The 21,960-nt window shown below is 37.8% G+C and overlaps 1 protein-coding gene across 14 annotated transcripts in view; it reads right to left on the bottom strand.

Moving 5' to 3' along the window:
* BPTF (bromodomain PHD finger transcription factor) overlaps nucleotides 1–21,960 on the bottom strand; it is a 137,733-nt gene that overhangs the window by 33,829 nt on the left and 81,944 nt on the right. For 7 of the 14 annotated variants that reach the window (XM_043464245.1, XM_043464250.1, XM_043464256.1 and 4 more), the window contains 11 exons: nucleotides 19,330–19,459; nucleotides 18,775–18,913; nucleotides 16,859–17,038; nucleotides 13,489–15,799; nucleotides 9,115–9,239; nucleotides 8,230–8,358; nucleotides 5,938–6,088; nucleotides 4,853–4,976; nucleotides 1,715–1,961; nucleotides 1,192–1,353; nucleotides 824–975 (listed from right to left, as the gene is read on the bottom strand). In XM_043464245.1, coding sequence (XP_043320180.1) covers nucleotides 824–975; nucleotides 1,192–1,353; nucleotides 1,715–1,961; nucleotides 4,853–4,976; nucleotides 5,938–6,088; nucleotides 8,230–8,358; nucleotides 9,115–9,239; nucleotides 13,489–15,799; nucleotides 16,859–17,038; nucleotides 18,775–18,913; nucleotides 19,330–19,459 — 3,850 coding nt within the window. The remainder of the gene's footprint in view (nucleotides 1–823; nucleotides 976–1,191; nucleotides 1,354–1,714; nucleotides 1,962–4,852; nucleotides 4,977–5,937; nucleotides 6,089–8,229; nucleotides 8,359–9,114; nucleotides 9,240–13,488; nucleotides 15,800–16,858; nucleotides 17,039–18,774; nucleotides 18,914–19,329; nucleotides 19,460–21,960) is intronic. The other 7 variants (XM_043464253.1, XM_043464255.1, XM_043464257.1 and 4 more) reach the window with 3 other exon arrangements.

Genomic DNA, 21,960 nt, shown 5'->3' with positions numbered 1-21,960 from the left:
GATCTTTAAACATTCTATATTGATAAACATGTCTACAGAAATGACAGAGACTCTTGGACATTACATATTAAATTATATGAAACATCAGAATAAAGACAAAACTTTGAGGGGAGAAAATAGAATTTAAATCAGATCATACGACATTCCTCATCACTGACACCAAGAATAGCCTACAGACTAAAAGAAAAGAACAAGACCCAGGAAAGCTTGCTCTATAACCACCACAGTTGCTCATAGGAAAATGAGGAGTCCTATTTTTCCTGAGCGCCGATCCTTATCTGTAACCCAGAGAACACAGGAGCAAGATCAGAAGCCAAAAGCTCTTTCATACTTTAAAAGAAAGACTATGGAGCATATTACTTTCAGTGTTATGTTTAGAACATTCTCAAGTCTGCAAAACATTAAACCTTTTTCATAATACTAGTGTCAAAGAAATGATGTATCTAATATGCATTCGTATCAGTTGATAGCCTAGTTTCAGGGTTGTGGATAGTATTTTTCACTCTACTTCTTAGTTGTACTGAATGTTCTCCTGGGTGATCCAGTGTTCCCCACTGTTTTCAATTAAGAAACATTTTTGTAAAATCCTGGAAAAGCAATCTTTATGATTCATAAATGTACTAATGTGCTATTAACAAAATGTTAAAAATGGACAGTTCACTAGAAATATAACTAACAGATTTTTTAAAAAATCAATACTTTGTCACAGAGAAAGTAAAGGGCAAAGAACAATTAGGAGCTGGATTAATCCCGGAGGAGGCCATTCTAAAAACTCCAACCAATGTGGTTGTTAACATCAAATAAACCTGTAAAGGACTCTTACTTGGGAAGCAGTTGTGGTTCCTCCAGAGCCTGAGGTATTGGGCCTAATGGTGACTGTTGCTGTCCTGGGCTGGAATGAAGTAAAGGTTTGCTGACTTGTACCTGTACTCGATGGAATGATACCCAGGACTTTCTGCTGTACTTGAACAACGCCTTAAAAAAAAGACGAAGAAGTCATTAATAACTGCTTCTTTAATAACACCTCAGGTACTGCTCGGTTTCTGAGGAGAAACTAGGTGTGGCGGGGGGTTTTAGTGGGCTACATAAAATGTGAGATCCGAAGACTGAAATCAGTGAAAAGGAAATGAAAAGTAATGGCAACAGCATGATCTGGCAAATGTGAGTTGAAACTCTCCACATGTCCCTTACCTCCTTGTGTTGCCGGCACATTTACAGCGACAATCTTGCTGTTTGCAGGAAGTGGAAGTTTGGTAATTACTTTTCCTGCCATAGTGACTGGATTGCCTGTAATTTGGAACGTCTGACCTGTGCTGGCAATGGTTGTAGCAGATGTGGCAGCTGTGCTGGTGGCTAATGGGGTATAAGACATTCGATAAGCTTCAGATTTAAAATAACCAGCAACGCAGTGACTTCTAGGAAGGCACCAATGCATGAAATGTGGCTCATTTTTGTATTTTTAAGAAAAACATTCCACTCCACTCAAAGTAAGTGAACCATGTAAATGTTGAAAGTGAAATAATGTAAGAGAGGAGTTTTGCTAATGTAATATTAGGAACATTATCTGTAACAAACCTACTGTTACAGTTGGTTTGCTCAACGGGCTGCAGAAGAAAAAGAATTTTCTTAAGAAAAGTTTCATTTCAGTAGGTAAAGGACTGAAATTTCTTTTTCTTGAATGAAAGCAATCTTTTATTTAATCACAGGTGTGTACCTGAATTTGACTGGCCTTGCTTAACCCAGGTGGCAAATGTTTGATGAAAGTTCTTGTTCTGCTGGAATGTTACTGTAGCGGGAGATCCAACTTTAGTAGTTAGTACCATTTTAGTTCCAGTTGTAACCGAGCCACTTATGGGGGCCACCATGACTTTCTGTGCTGGAGAGATGGTACTAGTTGTACTGTTTGTTGGGGAAGTAGTAGAAGCTGCAATCACTGTAGGCTTCTGCTGTTCCAATCGTTTCTAGAAAAGTCAGGGAGAGAAATCATGAACAAAAATCATTTCAAATAAAAACACCGTTCTGTAAGAAGTCCAGTCACAATTCCTTCTTATCTAAGAAACTGCACCAAACTTCTAAAAATACTTTACTTCTAAAAATGTGCTCATATAAACTCACACCTGAATTTAATTTCTTGAGGAAGGCAATACTTTTATGACTCTAAATCACATATACTTTATTAAAAATAACTTTTCACAACAAAAATTTGAAATGATCATGTTTTTCCAGTCCGTGTAAAGGTCCAAGCTTTCAGACTGAAAACACAAGAGACATGGGTGATCTTACTAGATACAAGGATATCGTGCGACTCGGTGGTGGGGTTTAGAATAGACAGCAAATGATGGGCCTGTAAAAGGATTCAGTTTTTTTTTTTTTTTTAAGGATTCAGTTTTATCATGATGCTCATTTATCCAATAATAGAGAATGAGTCAATTTTTGTGGGGGCGGGGGAGCTTTTCCATGTGACACGCAGAATCTTAATTCCCTGACCAGGGATTGAACCCAAGTCCCCTGCAGTGGAAGAGTGGAGTTTTAAACACTGAGCCAGTAGGGAAGTCCCCAAGAACAGATCAGTATTTAAATATCACTATTCAAGTTGGCAAACCTGCAATCAAGCAAGCTGAAAATTATAAACAATTTTTCTAGACTTATATTTTTCAGTTCAAGTATTTTTACATAAAAATCCTTAAGGCTATTTTATACAGAATGGTATAATCTGATCTTTCAGACTATAGGGTTATCAAAGACAATGTTTCTTTTCCCATAGATTGCTGCCTTTTCCTGACAGCTTACTGACATGACGGCTTACGTTTACACATGTAAAAACCACAGATGGCATTGACTACAAACCTGGTGGGAGACCCTTCATTATCCTATTTAATGTTTGGATCTTTAAATTATGATTTAAAGATGAGGAAACTGAGATTCAGTTTGTAAAACTAGTCTAAGGTCACAAAGCTAGTACATGGTGGAGCTGAGTTGTGTACGAAGATCAAATTTCAATGCTGAAGCATTTCCTGCCTTCAAAAACGGCTCAGCAAAGACAGCACACCCAGTCTTTTTACTGTTACTTTTGTACATGTCCTGTATGCCTGAAAATAAAGTGAGGTATTTTGTATAAATTCTCATTTCTCAGAAGAAAAGCAGTTTAGTTTTGGATTCCTAGAAATCTCATCTGACTAAATTAGTTTTTTTTTTAAAAAAAAAAAAAGGAGACCAAATAGATCCCCCTAAACGCATAGCTATTTTCTGGGTCTATGCCTTTAAATATTGAAAATGTAGACCTACGGGAAATACAGCCAATATTTCGTAATAACTGTAAATGAAGTATAACCTTTAAAATTGTATACAAAACTACAAGGGTAAGAGAAATCATAGATTTTATATGTCCACAGAATCTGCTGGGTTTGTACACATATTCAAAAAGGCAAGTCTGTCATTAAATTCTAGCTGTCATTAGTACCTAATTTCTGCATGAAAAAAAAAAAGTTAAGATCATCTTCACTGCTAAATTTGAAAAGTATATTAAAATGAAGACTGACCTGTTTCAAGAAAGATTCTGAATAAAGATTTTGAAGTCATGTATAAATTAACTATATCCTGCTCTGTTCAATTAAGCTATATCCAGGATGTATGTCCAGCACCTCAGAAACTGACACACATGGGAAAAACAGAGAAAACAATGTTCCTGGGGGACTGAAATGGGTAATAAATCAAGTTCAGGTTCTGACTTTCAATTGCCAGAGAAAAGTTCGTTATCAAATTATAGAAATTGACTCCCTGCCCACCCCCCACCCCCCCAATCAAAGCAAAACCTTAGGTTGCATCACAGAGATCATAAAACACATCCATAAAATGAAAAACAAAACAACCAGCCAGTCTTTCCATAAGTGGTCAGACACAACAAAATTGAAGTGTTGTTATCTCAAACTTTGATCTAAGTAAAGATGACCTATAGTAAACCACTGTAAAAGATATATAAGAACCTGAAAAATGTTTTATAAAATATGAGGGACGAGGTAAAATGTGAGGAAATGAAGAATCTGATTTAATATTTAATTTTTAATTTAGTTTTGTGTCACCAAGCTAATGGTATCTATTTTATTTATATCCTGAAAATTTATATATTCAAGTTTGGCTAAAAGCTTTTATAGTATCTTCTTAACAATATGAAGCAGTAACTATCTTTTATGCAGGTCCCCAAGTTATCAGGCACAATTTGCTTTTTCATAGGCTACAGAGATTTTATAGCTCAAAATTTTGCAGGAAAAAATTATCCTTAGAAGCTACTCGTCAGGACTTTCCTAATGGTCCAGTGGTTAAGGCCCTGTGCTTCCACATGGAATGCTGCTCCATGTTATGTGGCAGCCTGGATGGGAGAGGGGTTTGGGGGAGAATGGATACACGTCTATGTATGGCTGAGTCCCTTCGCTGTTCACCTGAAACTACGACAAAAGTGTTTGTCAATCGGGCATACCCCAATACAAAATAAAAAGTTAAAAAAAAAAAGACTGCTTCCACTCAAAGAGGTGAGGGTTCAACCCCTGGTCGGAAAACTAAGATCCTACCTGTCACACGACATGACACAGCCAGGAAAAAAAAAGAACCTACTCATTGAAATATAACAAAGAAGAGCTTAGACTTCAAACAGTGTTCTTCAAATATGTACACTTTTTGCAAAACCACAGCTTGGTATATCCACAGAATTACTTTCAAGTACTGAAATTAAGATACATGTGTGAGATACACATAAAAACAAAACCACATAAACATATAATTACTGTGCTTTTAGCGTGCATGAATTTGGCTAAAAATGTCAATTCGTTGCCAGGTGGGACAGTACCAACTCCCCCACCTGCTGGGCAGCCAATCGCTGCTGTTTGAGGTGAGCCTCCATTTGGGCCTTGAAGTCCTCTGCCTTCTTCTGTTCACTAACCTTAGCCTGTTGCTCAACTGCTTGTGCCTTTTCTTTCTCCACTCTGCAGGGAAAGAAAGGAGGAATTTGTCAGAAACTACAGGCATACCTCAGAGACATTGTGGGTTTGGTTCCAGACCATCGCAATAAAGCAAATATAGCAGTAAAGTGAGTCACATGAATTTTTTTGATTTCCCAGTGCATGTAAGTGATAGTTACACTATTACTGTAGCCTATTAAGTATGCAAAAGCATTATGTCTAAAAAAAAATGTACATACCCTAATTTAAAAAATACTTTGTTGTTAAAAAATGCTAATAATCACCTGAGCCTTTGGTGAGTACAGTGGTAACATCCAAGATCACTGATGGGGAGTGGGGATAGGGGTCGGAGTGAGGTTCAGGAAATGGGGGATGGATATATGTATACTTATGGCTGATTTGTGCTGTGGTAGGCAGAAACCAACACAACATTGTAAAGCAATTATCCTTCAATTTAAAAAAAAGATCACTGATCACAGATTATTATAAGAAATATGATAATAAAAAATTTTGAAATATTCTAAGAATTACCAAAATGTGACACAGAGACACAGAGTAACCAAATGGTGTCAGGAAGATGGTGCCAACAGACTTGCTCAAGGTAGGGGGGGGCCACAAACCTTCAGTATGTAAAAACAAAAAACAACAAAAAAAGCAGTCATCTGCAAAGTGCAAGAAAATGAGTAAGCCTGTATCCTCTCAGACATCTGGAATCTAATACTAAGTGAAATCTGGCTAAATGTCATAAAAGTATAAAATTATTTCAATTTAAAAGTAAAACAATAAATCAAGGTAATTCACAACTGACAAGTGGGTGATAGCTCATAAAAATCAGGAAGAGGCCCTTAATAAACAACACACAGCTAGAGAATCAAAATGTGGATCAAAATTAGGACATACTGAATAAACTAGTCAAGAAGTAATTCTTGAATTCTGAACTGACAGAAATCTTCAATATCTGATCACATGTAAGCTATTTCCTTACCTTTCAGCAAATGCCCTGATCTCCCATAATTCCAGCTCTTCCTCGGCCACCCAGGTTTCGATAATAACAGGGCCAGTTTGCTTGGGCGTTTCTGGTCTCTTCGGCCGCAACGCACTTGATCGAAGGCCTTTCCTCTGAGGTGTAGGTGTTTCTTTGGAAAAGAAACCAGAGTATTCTAAGCAATATAGCTTCTAAAATTATAATACTTCTGGCATCTTCTCTTATATCATGAAAAGCAGGGATTGGCAAAGTTTTCTTAAAGGGCCAGATGGTAAATACTTTAGACTATGCAGGCCAGATGGTCTCTGTTACAACTTCTCAACACTGCCTTTGTATCATAAAAAGAGCCAAAAACAACATACATGTAAGTGAGTAAGTGCGGCTGTGTTCCAATCAAACTTTACTAACAAAAGCAGATGGTGGGTCAAAGTTTATGGGCTGTCGTTTGCTGGCCCCTGATATAAAAGTCCTATGAGCCTTTACCCAGCCTGTTCCCTCTGCCTGGACACTATTCCTAGCTCCCTTCATCCTCATTTGACTGCTGCTTAACCATCCTTCAGACCACAACATGGACACCAACTTCCTTCAAGAAGTACGGCATTGTCCTCCCAGGCGGGCTGGGGGGGTCTCTGACATGTGCAGCCCTGGCAATCTGTATTTCCCGATCATGGCACCGAGAAGAGGGACTAGAGAGTTACTAATGGAGAGAAGGGACTGGAAACTATTAAGAATAGATATAATTTCCAATGATAAGATTTTAAAAATAAAAAGTAAGGACAGACAAGCATTGAACCGTCCCATATGTTCAGGAAAAAGAGAAGCAGCAGAATCACAGGCAAGCAACAGAAGGAAACGGAAACAGCAGCAGGAGCTGGGTTGTACGCAGTGATATAAGAAGAGTGATTTCAGAAGGCTGGCAGTGGTTTGCATGGATGGCTGAGGTTGAGACTGGTCAGGAACACATTTTTCCATCTGTGTGCCTCTGCCTATCAGTGTTCCAGGACGCCCTTGCTTTAATTCTACTAGTATTTCATCATCTTTTAGGACAGGCACCCTCCTCGTTGGTACTCTTTTCAAAAAAGACATTCCTATTTATTCCCCAAGATGAGCTTTTTGAGTTAATTCAATTAAGATTCAAAAAATTAAATTTATACATTTGGGGACAATTAACTTCTATAAAATAGCAAGCTTCTATCTATAAACAGCATTTTCTTTTTACACATTTCTTAAGAGATTTTTCCTTAAGCACTTTTACTACACATATAAAATAAAATTATTGACTTTTGTCTAATTATAGATCTTGAATCTGGACACCTTACTGCACTCTTTTTAGTATTAATAGTTTTGATTTTCAATATAGTACTATCATACCTTTTGCTTCCTTGAGAATAGGGCTGGATCCCATTCTTCTATATATTTGCCACCTAGAACCTATCATATAGCTGTCCGTGTTTCCTGAGTAACTCTTTACGCCTGTTAGGTTATTTCTACACTGAGCACTTACATATGACACACGAGCTTGAACCCTTGAGTCAACACATCTTCCCTGATCACTTATGTGTCAGATTCTGCAGCAGGCTCCAGGACTACAACCAGACACACTCGAAGGCTTGAGTCTTGGAGCTGATGGTCTGGGGTCAACCACTGCCCCACATCTTAATTATAAGAGGTATTTGTACACTTCCTCTGCTGGGCACTGTTGATTGTGGGCATCACAGTGCCCAGGGGAATCTTGGTATGTTTATTACTTAAGTATCCTTTTAAAGATGAAACTGTCTGTGATGAAAAAGTACTGCTTTCAAAAGTTGAATGACGAGTTAAAGCAACGCTGCAGGGCAGAAACAGAGACTCTGACGTAGAGAACAGAATTATGGATACAGTTGGGGGAGAGGGTGGGATGAATTGAGAGAGTTGCACTGAAATATTTACACAATCATGTGTAGAACAGGCAGCTAATGGCAAGCTGCTGTGTAGCATAGGGAGCTCAGCCTGATGCTCTGTGACAGCCTAGAGGGGCGGGATGGAGTGGGAGGGAGGGTCCAGAGGGAGGGGATGCGTGTCCACCTATGTGTGATTCATGCTGACATGTGGCAGAAACCAACACAACACTGTAAAGCAATCATCCTCCAACTGACAATACGTTTTTGTTAAAAAGGCATTTTAAGGTGCCTCCCACAAGAACCTATGGACAATGAACTATTAAAAAGTTAAAGAAATAATTATAACCAAATTTCAATTCATAAAAGATACGGCTAACAGGTGAATAATAACAGAATTCTTTCTACTCCTTACCTTTTGGTGCTTCTGGAACTCCAATGGGGCAAATGATTTTCCTGATACAATATTCAGATCGAATGCCATAAGGACCAACATCTCGCCTCTTAATTATTTCTGTCGTTGTGATTTCAGTTTCTGATGTTTCTATGGAAATTTGATTCACACAGTTATTAATAACCACCCAAAATATTCAAATAATAAAAAAGTACAACATCTGGTGCTTTAAAAAAGACACACATGGACTGAACCTCTGGAAACATTTGCTTAATGAAGAGCTGCAGCACCATCACCAGACTGCAACAATACTGAGTGTCCTCCTCACTGAAAATTTCTAAACTGAGCAAAACGCTGTTTGGGGACAGCTTAGTTCCTGGTGGTAAAATTCAGTCAAAATAATAAAAACCCTAGGAAAGCAGCAGCAAGCACAGAGATCCAGGTGTCCCAGTGTATGTAAGAAATAACTTCTAAAACTTTGCAGTGGTTCACACTTTAGTGATTCATCTTATATTTCAAACCCCTCCCCTAACCCCAAGATTTTATAGCATATGCCGCCAAACTTGACCAAAGCTGTGTTTTTAAAATGGGCTTCCCAGGTGGCTCAGTGGTAAACAATCTGCTGGCCAATGCAGGCGATGCAGGTCTGATCCCTGGGTTGGGAATATACCCTGGAGAAGGAAATGGCAACCCACTCCAGTATTCTTGCCTAGGAAATCCCAAGGAGAGGGGAGCTTTGTGGGCTACCATCCATGGGGTCGCAAAGAGTTGGACATGACTGAGCAACTGAGCACATTTTAAAAATACTAGCACTATCTTTTAATAAATAACAGATATGCTTACAGTGAACTATCAAGAGATTTTTCTCTTTTAAACTTAAATTAGAAAATAAAAAAAAACCCTTACCTGTCCGTGTGGTCCCTCCTCCCGGAGGAGCCTTAGCTGCCATGTCATCCCATCTCAGACTTGCCCACAGTAACCGCAACATGAGACTCACTCCAGCTAAGGACTTCACAGTCTGAAGCCTATACCTGAAAGAAAAACCCAGAAAAACCATGTATGTATATAAACACACATACACACACTGTGTTAAACTGAAGGACTGCTTTTTGTCCTCATTGTGACTTCAATATTTATAATATGGCTTTGTAAGCGCTTGGTTATTATGTGTCCCTTAAGAAAAGAACTTTTTTATTCCCAGGCATAACATGCATCTAACAATTTAAAAGGGGGTTGCAGTCACCCCAAATGCCGTATAAATTTGTATAACAAGAACATTTCATTGTAAGATTGATATGGCAATAATTTATACAGATTTTATAAATTTAGCCTAATTCTAAAATATGTGTTAGAAAAATTATGAGAGAAAATAAACATGAAGAAATAATGTCACAGTGTGATAAGTGATCTGAAGGATAAAATCTTGACTGATTTTTGCTGAAACAAATCTGAAAATGTTTAATTTTCTCAAAAAATGAAACAAAAACAAAAAGACCTCATAAATCCAACAAGAGCTTTCCAGATGGACCGAAATTTCTGTATTCAAATGGTGGTTCTGCAAAACATGGAACTACTGAATGGTAAATACTGCTAAAACTAATATCACTTTAGCAACATTAGTATAGTTTTGGAATTCTTTGATACAATGAATAATTTAAAAAAAGGACATTACTGTATTGATTACTAGTCAGGAGACAAAGGAATCTCTGTGTTCAGGTTTTTCCTAAGCACTACATACAACGTTATTGAACATATTAGATATTATTTTAAAGATAGTATTAAAAATGCATTCCAGGATGAATTTACAACTGCAATGAGTGTCATGTCTTAAAGATAGAATATTTTAAAGCAGCTCTAGGCTATCAATTCTCTATTAGCGGTTTTGTATAATTAAGTATTTAACTGACATTTCCGCATACAGAAATGAATACACTGATTGTACTGTAGAGAAGAACTATGGAATGAAATTAATTTCCTCCTCTAATGGAGGTACAGGTAAATCTTAAACAATTTGTATTTGAAAAGCAGTGCTTTCCATTCTTAACGTTAAGTCAGAAAAATGAACAATGTGAGAAAGAAAAAGCTCTAGCCAAAAAGTTGCTGTCACTTCTTAACTTGCCCTCTCCACCTATAATCCTCTTCCCTGTACTATCAGCGTGTGAACCCTCTGACTGTACAGACAGTTCTTAAATTAGAGGGCAAATGTTAAGTAGCGCAGGGCAGGCAAGGGGGCGTGTGTTGCTTTCAGACCACACCCCCTACAGAGATGCCTAGGGAACCTTGGACTCATGGGAGCAATCAAATATTTATTTGGAGGTTTTTCTCCTTCTCTCTCTTCTTCCTCTGCTCACTCTCAACAAACAACTTGAAAGTATCTCTGGTTTTACAATGGAAACACCACCAGGTGGGGAACACATCCATGCATTAGAGCCTGTTCATTCATTTATACACCCAAAAAACACTTGAGTGTCATCTATGTGTTCAACTAAGTGAAAGGAGCTGGGGACACATGAATTTTAATCTCTTCCTACATCCTCAGGAGCTGTTAACAGAGGAAAGCACAAGGAAACGGTTATCGGATTTGGCTCAGGGATGGGGATGAGAGCTTTGCTGGAGTCTCAAAGACAAGGGTGTGGGGGCAGCTGACCAAAGGCAAGGGGGCACACACATGCTTAGAAGGAAGGTGTATGAGGGCTCCCACTTCTTCCTAGAAACCACATCTGGTGTGCTAGGACTGGAGGGAAGGGGTGTGGAGGTGTACCGAGAGATGGAGCTGGCATCAGAGAGGAAGGCGGAAGCCAGAATGTGCTACACCAAACAGAAGAATTAAAGGACATCAGAGACCATCTGTAAGGAGATCTCTAAAATGTACATAGTTCTGCACAGGTTGTAAAGGGGAGTACAGGTGACAAACACTCTCCCCCTCCCAGCCCTGCGGTAGTTAACATGTCCTCTTGATTTGTTTTTTTTTTAAGTTTTTTGGCCGCACTGTGCAGCATGTGGGATCTTAGTTCCCTGACCAGGTATGGAACCCATGTCCCCTGCAGTGCAAATGGGGAGTCTTAACCACTGAACCACCAGGAAGTCCCAACACACCTGCCTGCTCAGCTTAGAATAATCACAGGATAGATTTGTGTTTTAGAAGGATCCTTCTAATAGCACTATGGGTTCAAAGTGATCATGATACACAGAACCAGGGCCTAGGGAAAAGAATGTATGGGAATGGACAGTGTAGAGGGAAAAAAAAGGCCCTAATGAGTCAATGAGACAAGCTTCACTTTTTCAATATTGCTCAGCCTTAACGTTAAATTTAATAAAGACCAAACATGCGTGCCTTTGGCATTCTTAGCTCCTACTCTAAGCATCAGACATATTTTTATTCAAGTGTGAGTACAAAAATGCATTTCACATGCATGGTTTTTATAGCAATATATATTTTTTAAAAAAGCATTCTGAAGTCAAAAATAATTACATTTTTACCCATGCCTCTGTTAGGTAGAAGGGATTGTGGTTCTCTCAACATCAGCAAATTAAGACATTAGCATATATCTGAAGGCAATACCTGTTTCAAATGTACAGGAAGGTATTTCCGTTCATTGAAAAATGAGAAATGAACTAAACAGATACAAACTGTGCCCCCAGTGCATATTAAAACATAACAGTACAAGGCTTCTGACACCCAGCTGTGCAGAGGGGCCCTGGGCAACATGGGAACAGCACCGGTTCAGAGAACAGTGCTTCCCAGTCAGGCCTACCTTCCATTTCAGAATAGAAAAGAGCAGAAAGGTCGGCCTCCAAAAGTGCCAGGCCACTTTAATTAAAGTATTTGTATACAGTAACTTTTCCAGTGGGAAAGAAGTTACCTGCAGGACAGTCAAGGATACATTTGGGGACCGCTCTCAATGAAGAAAGCAGAAAAGTGCAGAGTAATCCTACAAATCCATGAACTGTAATGAAGAGTTCCTTGATTCCCTGCAGGATTCTGCAAATCCTTCATTGCAGGCCCTGCAGAGAAATTGTACTTTTCAGCTGTCTCTATTGAATGTGTAACGGAGTGATGATATGTAATTTAAATCAAAAGATGAGTTATTAAAAAACTTGGTCAAACCAACTATGACTGGTCATATTAATTCCTTCATAGAGAGTACTCATTACAGTCTTTTTTTTTTTTAATGCTAACTGTAATATAAAGAAAACCAAAAAAGTATGATTTCAACTTAAGAAGCCACATTAAAGACACAAAGACATGAAGCCTAAAGTGAAATGGAGTCTGCTCAGGAACTTGCTGACGTCATGAACTTCGGGATCTTAGGCGAAAACTAACTGCAAATAAGACCGTTTCTGGTTTCTGAGCCTGTCTCATAGAACTCCCTGTTTTTGATGTTCATGTTCCATCCTTTTCAGATGTAAAGATGAAGAGATAAAAAGACAAGGCCACGGAAAAGGACAAAGCGAGGGGCAGATATGTGAAACTGGCACAGCAGATAAAGGACTGGACTGAGATTCAGGAAAACTAGGCACTGCGCCTAACTCCCTCTGTGGCGAGAGGCAAGTTAGTTACTACGCGTGGAAAAAAAGATCCGAATTTCTAAGATCCTTCCCCAATTTAAAACTACATGATTTTACAACTGCCAACTCTATGTACTTATGACTCATCCCCAAAGCTTAATGCCCAGAAAATTTTAAATTAGGACTATTTCTGGGTTTAAAGAAACTCTTTAAGGAATCTCAGATTACCTTTCCTCACAAAAATAACACACAACTCCAAAACAAATGTTTACATTGCAAATAAGTTACATTCAGGAAGATTTATACATTATGATGAACCTGTGTGAGTCATAGGCATGTCTCCTATGTCTTCTGTTTTTATGAATTATCTAATAAAAATATTTAATAAAATACAAACATCCCAGAAAGTTGATGAGTATCTAATTCTGTGATTATTTCATTCCCAAAGCAAATACATGGCAAAACCTGGAAGGTTAGACCACAAAAACAACTATGTTTGACACATTTCTTGTGTCTTATGAAAAGTGAAGCTGAGTTTCATTCTAAAAGATTCCCTTACATTTGCAGTCTTTAAACATTTTTTTCCCTAAGCAAGCTTTAGTACCTACCAGCTGGCCGAGTTAAAAACTCTGCATCTTATTTCCATTACTAACATGCCCATTAAATATGTATTTCCCTATCTTGTTTCTATTATCTCATAAATGACATATTCTTATTAGACAGTTTTTCAGAAACTTTCTCCCTCCCCCAAATGCATTTGAAAGTACATACCTCCAAGTGATACCAAAGGTTGGTCTAGGAGAAGGATATGGCCATATATCCAAGGCAGGTTTTGCATTGTAATTAAAATAAGGGACTTCTCGGATTCCTCCTTTTCTGGCCAATTTTTTTAGGTCATCATTGGGCAAAACAAATATGCTCTTCTTGCTGCTCTTGGTGATAAACTTTCTGTATGATGGCAGAGCTGTACCTGAACGAGTCTTCTTGGGTCTTGAAAACTTCATGAGTTTCACTTTGTCTCTGGTGGAATATTCTTTGCTCACGGTCATAGACGTTACCAGAGTGCCTCCTGCGGTGGTCAGTGAGTCGGTCACTGTTGTGGTGACCACAGTTCTGCTCTGCTCCTTCACAGAGATGATGTCCACGTCACTGCCTGCAGAGGGCGTGGAGAGCTTGGTCACGGTTGTCGTGGTGGTCGTGACAGTCGACTTGGCGCAGTTTTCCGTGGAAGAGACCACGGTCTGCTTATCACCCTTTGCTACCTTAATCACAGTTTTTGATTCTGTGGCCACTGTGGATGTCATGGTGGTGACTTCTGTGATGACTGTTTTTCTTTTAGGTTCTCCATTGACATTTTCATCTTTGTTGGTGGACAGGCCATTTTCATCAATAAAATCATTACTGAGGTTAGATTCCTCTCCAGAAGTAATAGGGGACGAAGTAACTTTCTTAACTTTGGAGGTGTCAATTTCCATATCTTCTACCTGATTGGATGAACTGCCTTCTGGACAAGACGGCAGAGGCATGGTGGCCTGGGCACTCTCAGACTCTTTGGTTGATGGCAGTGTCTCCAGGCTATCATGGTAGTCACCTTCAGCACCCGAAGACCTCAGTAGACATGATTTTGTTTCCAAGTTGTTTTTTTCATTAAAATCTTCCATGATGACATCACCATTCATGAATGGTTTTACAGCAGATTCTTTAACAGTCAAAGGCTTGATATCGTTTTCAGGAATAATTTTATTTATATTATTAACCTTTGGTTCAACGTCACCACTTCCTATTTTACTCTCGGAGATGTCTCTCAAGCATTCACCTTTCAAATATACTTTAGGTTTATTATCTTTTCCATTTATTTGAAAGGTACTTGCTTTCTGTCCTTTCTTTTCAGACTCTCGGTTTTCATTATTCTTTTTATCAGTGACACTTTTCAGACTGTTTTGATCAATACATTTATTAAGTGGTCTCTCCTCTAATTTCTGATCTTGACTTGGCTTTCTACCATTTGCATCATTTACCTTACCCTGCAGCCTGTCATCACAGCTTCCAGTAGTCTTATCTGAAACAAATTCACGTTTCAGTGGTTCAAAGCCTTCACTACCTTGTTCTTGAGTTATTAACTGTTCAGAAATACTTTCATTGCTATTTTGAACAATCATATCTTCTTCACTGCTGTCCTGAACAGACATAGTATCAGAACTATTTTCCAAAGTGCTATTATATTCAGAGTCACATCCCAGTTTTCCTTCAAAGTCTATTGCTTTTGACAGAGACGGGATATCTCTATCATCAGTACTTTTAGGTACTGATGGAAGCAAAGGGCTCTGGGAGGGACACACAGTGGTGTCATTATCTTCCTGTATGAATGGTTTTCTGTTCTTATAGATCAAAGTGCCAATTTCATCTGTGCTGGCTAATTTAGAGTCATCAATGAGAAAATCAGTTCCTTTTGTTTTAATCTTACTGGGCTCCTGGCCTTCACTGGCAGGGTCAGAGAGACCCTCATCCATGTCATTTCGAATAGAATTTTGTTTTTGACAGTGTGTCTCTGTGCTCTGAATGGAGACATCCTCTAACATTTGATCTTTTGAATAAAGTTTGTTTGCTGTATGATCAGGGTCACTGATTCCAAGAATTGAGGAATCACTCTGTGAATATCCCCGAATTGAGTCTTCGGATTTATCGTTACTTGTGTTAGAGCTCTGTTCTTGTGTAAGCAAGTCACTCTGACATCCTTCTTTTACTTTCGTTATGACTGATGACTCAGACAGACTTTTCACAGAACTTGTAGGGGTCTTTCCTGAACCTTTAATACCACCCTCCAACTTCATTTTTTCGTGGCGTTGTTTTTCTTCCAGTGTAAACTGTTTAATTCTCCTTTCCAGAAGTCCATCTAGTTTGGATGATTTGATTTTCTTTTTATAACTAGTCCTTAGATGAAAACCCTCACTGACATTGACCACATCTACTTGAGAGCTTTCCTGACAATTTACATGGGACTCTGTTTTCACATCATCATCTATTTCCATTGGTTCTTCTTTAAAGGATTTATCATTGTCAGAATCTAAAACTTCTTTTACATCTGTGAAACAAAGACATTGATATAAATGTAGTTTTTAGTCTGAAATGTGAAATTCATGATAATATTTTTATTTAAAAAAAATACCAGTTTTTCTTACTTTTATTCAAAATCTTATATAAATAGCTATATATTTAAAAGTTCCTGATATGATTAAAATAGGTCAATGGACAGGGCTAAACTTTATAAAAGGTTAAAAACTACATACATACCAAATACTTAAATATTCTGATTCTCAGTATCTAAAAATGATGGAATGTCACAATGAAAAATTAGTACGTGATATCTATTGCATATACTAGTACCTTCACGTAAGATTTCATTTATTTTAGGCTTATAAAACATCTTAAGGCTTATGCATTATCTAACTCATCTAGTTTTTAAAAACAACTGTTCACAAAAGACAAGGTAAGTTCCTCAAAAGGCTGAACACAGAGTTATCTTTGATTCAGCAATTCCACCCCTACATATTTACCCAAGAGAAATGAAAACATATGTTCACAAAAGAACTTCCATACAAATGTTCTTATTACCATTATTCTTAACAGCCAAAAAAAAAAAAACAACCCAGAAATTCATCAACTGATGAATGGATAAATAAAACATGACGTATTCATACAATAGAATATTACTTGTAAATAAAAAGGAATGAACTACTGATATTAATATATGCCACAACATGGAAGAACTTTGAAAATATGCTAAGTGAAAGAAGCCAGACACAAAGGACCACATACTACCTGATTCCATTTATATGAAATGTCTAGAATAGGCAAATCCATAAAGACAGAAAATAGAGTGGGATTTAGGGAAGATAGGGGACCAACTGCTAGTGGATATGAGGTTGTTGTCTGGGGTGATGAGAACGCTCTAAAATTGAGTGTGGTGACTGCTGAACAATTCTGTGAACTGTACACTCTAGGTGGGTGAACTACATGGCATAGGAATCATGTTTCAATAATGCTGTTACTGAAAAGAGACAAAGCAGTACCTCTCCTGCTGTGCCAACCAGATCCAGTGCTTTCTCATCACCCCAGGTGCCCTCCACACTTGACTCCTTACCTTGATCCTTCTTGTCAGTAACCTTTGAAATGTCCATTTCACTTTGGTCTGATCCTTTTGCAGCATCAGAGTCTTTTACCTCGCCTTTCTCAGAATCTGGTTCTGTTTTTATCTTTTTTGGACTTCGTGGACTTTTCCTTCTATCTGATTCATCCATATTTTCATCCATGTTATTTTTAACTAAAAAGAACCAAGTACATAGTAATTACAAGTATGTCAAATATTAGCAATTTACTTTAATACACCTGGTTTAGCGGAATTTATGAAGTATATTCCAGCAATTTATACCTTATTTTTAATTCACAAAACAAAAATTGAATATACTACATACTTTCTTATATGCTCAGCTGACTTAAACCATAGAAGTAATGACTACACTTTAGACGAACTTCAGGAATCTTCACATAGGAGACTATTTCACCCTCTTCACTGACCCCAGAAAGTCTGCATCAGTGGTTTCTAACATACTTTGTATTACAGAACCATATTAGAACTGGATTAATGCCACGATTCCCTATCTAGAAAAAAGGACACACAGAAACTTTTGTAATAAATTTCAATGGATTCTTAGATAGAATTGAAATTTATCTGTGGACTCCCAGGTTAAGAATATTTAAGTCTGTGTCACTGAAAAGAGAAATAACCAAATGCAAAGTGTGGCCTTGTTTGGATCTGATTTACTACTAGTTTTTTCCCCTGCTAGCAACTGGGAAGAAAAGACTCAAAAGATGCTCCAAGACCAACGTGGTACCTGCTGGATAAAGGCCCAGCATTAGGACAATAGAAAACCCCACGCTAAGGAAAGTAGATACAAAATAAATTTGCAAAAGCCTAAATGTTTTGTATATTGATAATCTGGATTTTACTACATAGGATGAAGAAGGTCAAACACAATTAAAAGCTCTCCATAATTCTAAGTGCTACACAGTAACTAGAGCAACGAAATGATAATAAAAAATTAAAATAATCTTTTGGAATTCATTATAATGGACATTGAGCTTGAATATAATCAGATAAGTAAGTGAATACTTAATATTTCTATTTAGCAAATAGTTATTGAGCATCTACTAAAGGTAATTCAATGACAACTTTAATAGTTTCAAAAATCTACCAGTCTAGGTTTCACAAGAACCATTCACAAGTAAGCCAAATGAGTTAGCTAAGTGTGTACTTATTTGGCCTACAACACAAGTTTCACAACAAAGACCATACCACACCATAAATCAGCAAATTATACTGCAGAGCGAACAGAACTGCTTTTGAAAATCACTTAAGATAACAAAGGAGATGACAAGGTAGAATGCAAAAAGGGGAGTGGAAGCCAGGAGACATAGGTTTTAGCCAGGATTCTATTATTCTTCATCTGTGTGAGCTTCAGTATGTCCCTTAACATCTTCATGAAATAATTTGTTCATGTAACATGAGTTTCAAAATATATGGTCTCATAAAAGGACAGTTTACCTCTAGAGTTCTGTGATTCTAAATACTGAAGTCATCAGCCAGTGGCATAAACTGAATTAATATCTCCTTTACATGACAGTCTTACGGAACTCTCTATTGCTTTCTTTCTGGTTTTGTTATGTGTTTACAATGCTGAAGTCACCAGATATTTGAGTCCTCAAGAAGTTAAGTAGTACTGAATTTAAGATTTCAGAAAGACAATTAAGTAGCTGAGGTCTTCTTTCTTTCAACAAGTTCTATTCTCTCACCTTTTTAAGCTAGAGTCCTAAGTATCAAAATCCAGTGAATAAAGGTAATTCTAAAACTATGAGAGCTTGTTAAACTACATTAGTAATTTTTCACATTCTAGAAAGGATTTCAGAAAAACTTTTATCTCAAGTATTGTCAATATACTACAAATTTGTAAGAATACAGATCAGAAACAATTATGCAGGAAAATAGCTTCAATTACTTACCTCCTTCTACTGACTTTCTGTAATGCACATTGGTATTGCCTGGCAATTTAGGAACAAACCTATAAACATGAGTTTTACTAATCCAGCTCCAACCACCATATCCTGTTACTCGGTATTCCTCTCCTTTTTGTTTCCAAACCTGGTGTAAATAAAAACATGGTGATTAAACAAGAATGAGAATGTTTTATAAAGCCCATGTGGTTTTATATATTTTTACCAAATAAAATCAACAGTCAGGCAAATTAATTTGCCAGTCAATTTTATTTTCACCCAGAATCAAAGATTTCTGAAGAAACTTAAATATTCCTGTCTGATACAAAAAAATGTAAAAAACAATTTTACATTTTATAACAATTTCTACAAATTGGTCTGATGACTCACATATATTTTATTAAAAACCTATGCTTATAAAATTGCTAGAAAGATTTACTTTATTCAAACCATGTTAATTAAGAGTGTATCAAAAGTAAAATAAAATTACTAAGTATTCAAAGTTGCAGAATCAAAGTCTCAGAAATGGCTAACACTTTTAAATAAGATCATACTAAAAATTACCTGATGTTTAACTGGAAATGTGTATTTTACCCATGTAGCTTGTTGCATTGTTTCTTCCTCTTCTTGTTTTTTCTCCTTTTTTTTGACTTTCTCCTTTTCTTCTCTTTCAATTGATGTCATTCTATGTAACCTAAGAATATATGAATAGAAAGACAGAATTACATTAAAAAAATAAAAAGATAAAAATACAGTACTGAAGATTAGGAAGGTAAAAGCAAAGAATGATTATAATTCCACAACCGAGAAAACTGAAAAGTCACAAAAATAAGCAGATATATAATTATGTAATAGTAAAAAATCAAACAGTACAAAAAGGCAAAAATAAAACATGCTGTCCTTCCCATATGCCTCTCCATAAGAAATAACTCACTTATGACTTATTTCACACATATACCAACATTATAATCACACAAAGGATGTTATATACAAATACAATTACACAGTTTTTAATCAACGGAAAACTGCACTAGATCTTTCCAAACCCTAAGATACATTATCTTCTTGCCTCCCCCTCAAAAGATCAACAAGTCCCAAAACTTTTATCAACCAACATTTCTAACTAGCACTTGGGGCTGTAGAGTCTTCACAGGATCCACTAACATAGAATTTCGGCTTCCTATAAGCAGAGAGACAGGGACCCTGCTCTTGGGTGACTGCAAAGGTTGGGCAGGAAGGACCACGTTAATCAGGCAATAATCATTAGGCATAGAGCACAGACCATGCTCTTTTTTCAGGCAGGAAATCAGATACCACTGCACCTATCTGTAAGGAGATGGGTGAGTCTGTGATGAGGTTTTACTTTAAGCTGACTACACTAGATTTCTGTGAATGGGAGTATTTCCCATAAAAAAGAACATTAACCAAAATCTACAGAGCAGCTCCTGTCTCTAAAAGCCCTAGTGGTAGAAGAATTGCTTTTATCATACCCTACCCAGAAGTAGCTAATTTCAAATGCACAGCTATATGGAAAGAAGAGCTCTTTTGTTAACTGGGGGAGTGGTAGATGCTACAAAGATGTGAGAGGGGATTTAGTTCTTTTTTATTTCTCCATCCTTCCACCAAAAACCTTCTATCTCCACTTTAAAACAAGTTTCATGTCCCTATGACTACAGGACCCCAGAATCCGTTAAGTGCACACAACTAGTACAGCAAAGATTCTTCACTCTCTCACAAATGACAGGAGAAGAGGAAAGGGAGGAAATTCTCACTGGGGACTAACTTAGTCTCAAATACCATAGATTTGCAGCCACTCTTGGAACCAGGGAGTGGGGCAAGCTCTGTAGGCACAGCTTGGTGGAAAACCTGACAGCCTCAGCTCCCCAGACTACAGAAGGGACTGAGCCACAACCAAGGAGTATTTCTCAACAGGGATTTTGTGGGCTCAGCTTTAAACTCCTATGAAAGGCCAGGTCTGGCACAGCAACAGAGCCATCTTCATGGACAGTGGCCAGAAATGAAGCACTGTCTGGGGAGAACACCAGTGCACTGACACTCTGGGAACACATGGCTGAGCCTGGCACTCAGCCTGTGCTTCTGGTGTTCATGTGAGGAACAGGTCCACCTTCATCACCAAAGACAAATGCTTTTCTTTGTTGGGGACGCCAGGCCAGTGAGGTGGTATTGTAGCTAACCTACAATTTCCCTCTACCAGAGCAGATTCTACTCTTCTCAACACCTCTGAGACAATCCTCATGGGAAAAAGCACCAAGAAAGGTGAGCTATGAAGGGGTTCACTTGCACGTGGTTGGGCAGAAATCCTGGCTACTGCTGGCAGCCTGGTGGCCCCAGGAATCAAACCCCAGGAGGTTGGTAGTATGAGCCTCCACAGGCTGCTCCACACTGGAGGGCACACTGGGGACAGGGGCTTCCTCCATACGTTCTCGGTTCACAGAGAGCCGGGCCACCAGGTGCGAAATGAGCTTCCACTCTATTCCCCATGTCCATGGGGCTTTGCTGTGTTTGTCTTCCTATTTCTTAGTAAACATGAGGAGTAACCCCTTATGTTTCCCACTGGTAGGATGGCTGAGTCCAAAGAGTACTGTATTTAAAATGCTGACAGTGCCCAGCTGCTCTGCAGAATGATACACTTGACATTGCCACCAGTTATAGTTCCCCTGCTTTCCCATACCTTCACTCAAGTCAGCACCAAATTTCTAAATTATTAGCCCAACTGAGAGAGAAGAAATACTATCCCATTGTTTTTATTTACATTTAATTATGAGAGAAGTAGCCACTTTTTTTTTTAATGTCTACTGGCCTTTCATATTTATTTTGCTGCCAAATGCCTGTTCAAATCCTATGTCTTGTCAGTAATGGATATTTCATTTATAAAAGGTCTTTTTCATTTTAAAGGAAAGTTTCCATTTGTGGTGCAAATACTTTTCCTCGGTGTGTCAGCTGTCTTTTGAGTTTGATTATATTATTTTTCCACTGAGAATTTTAAATACATATATCCACTTTTTTCATCTATGGCATCTGGGTTTTATATCTGTTTGAAAAGAAAGTATCACAACAAAAATATAAATTAACCCATGCTCTCTTATTTAAGCTTTTTGTTACTGTTTTTAACAGTATGTTGTTTTTCTTTTCAATCCTCATTTGTCTGATGAATGCTTTTGCTGAAGCAGGGAT

Source organism: Cervus canadensis, chromosome 1 (genome assembly GCF_019320065.1).
Source record: "Cervus canadensis isolate Bull #8, Minnesota chromosome 1, ASM1932006v1, whole genome shotgun sequence".
Lineage (NCBI taxonomy): Eukaryota > Metazoa > Chordata > Mammalia > Artiodactyla > Cervidae > Cervus > Cervus canadensis.
This window is presented reverse-complemented; position numbering and strand designations above follow the sequence as displayed.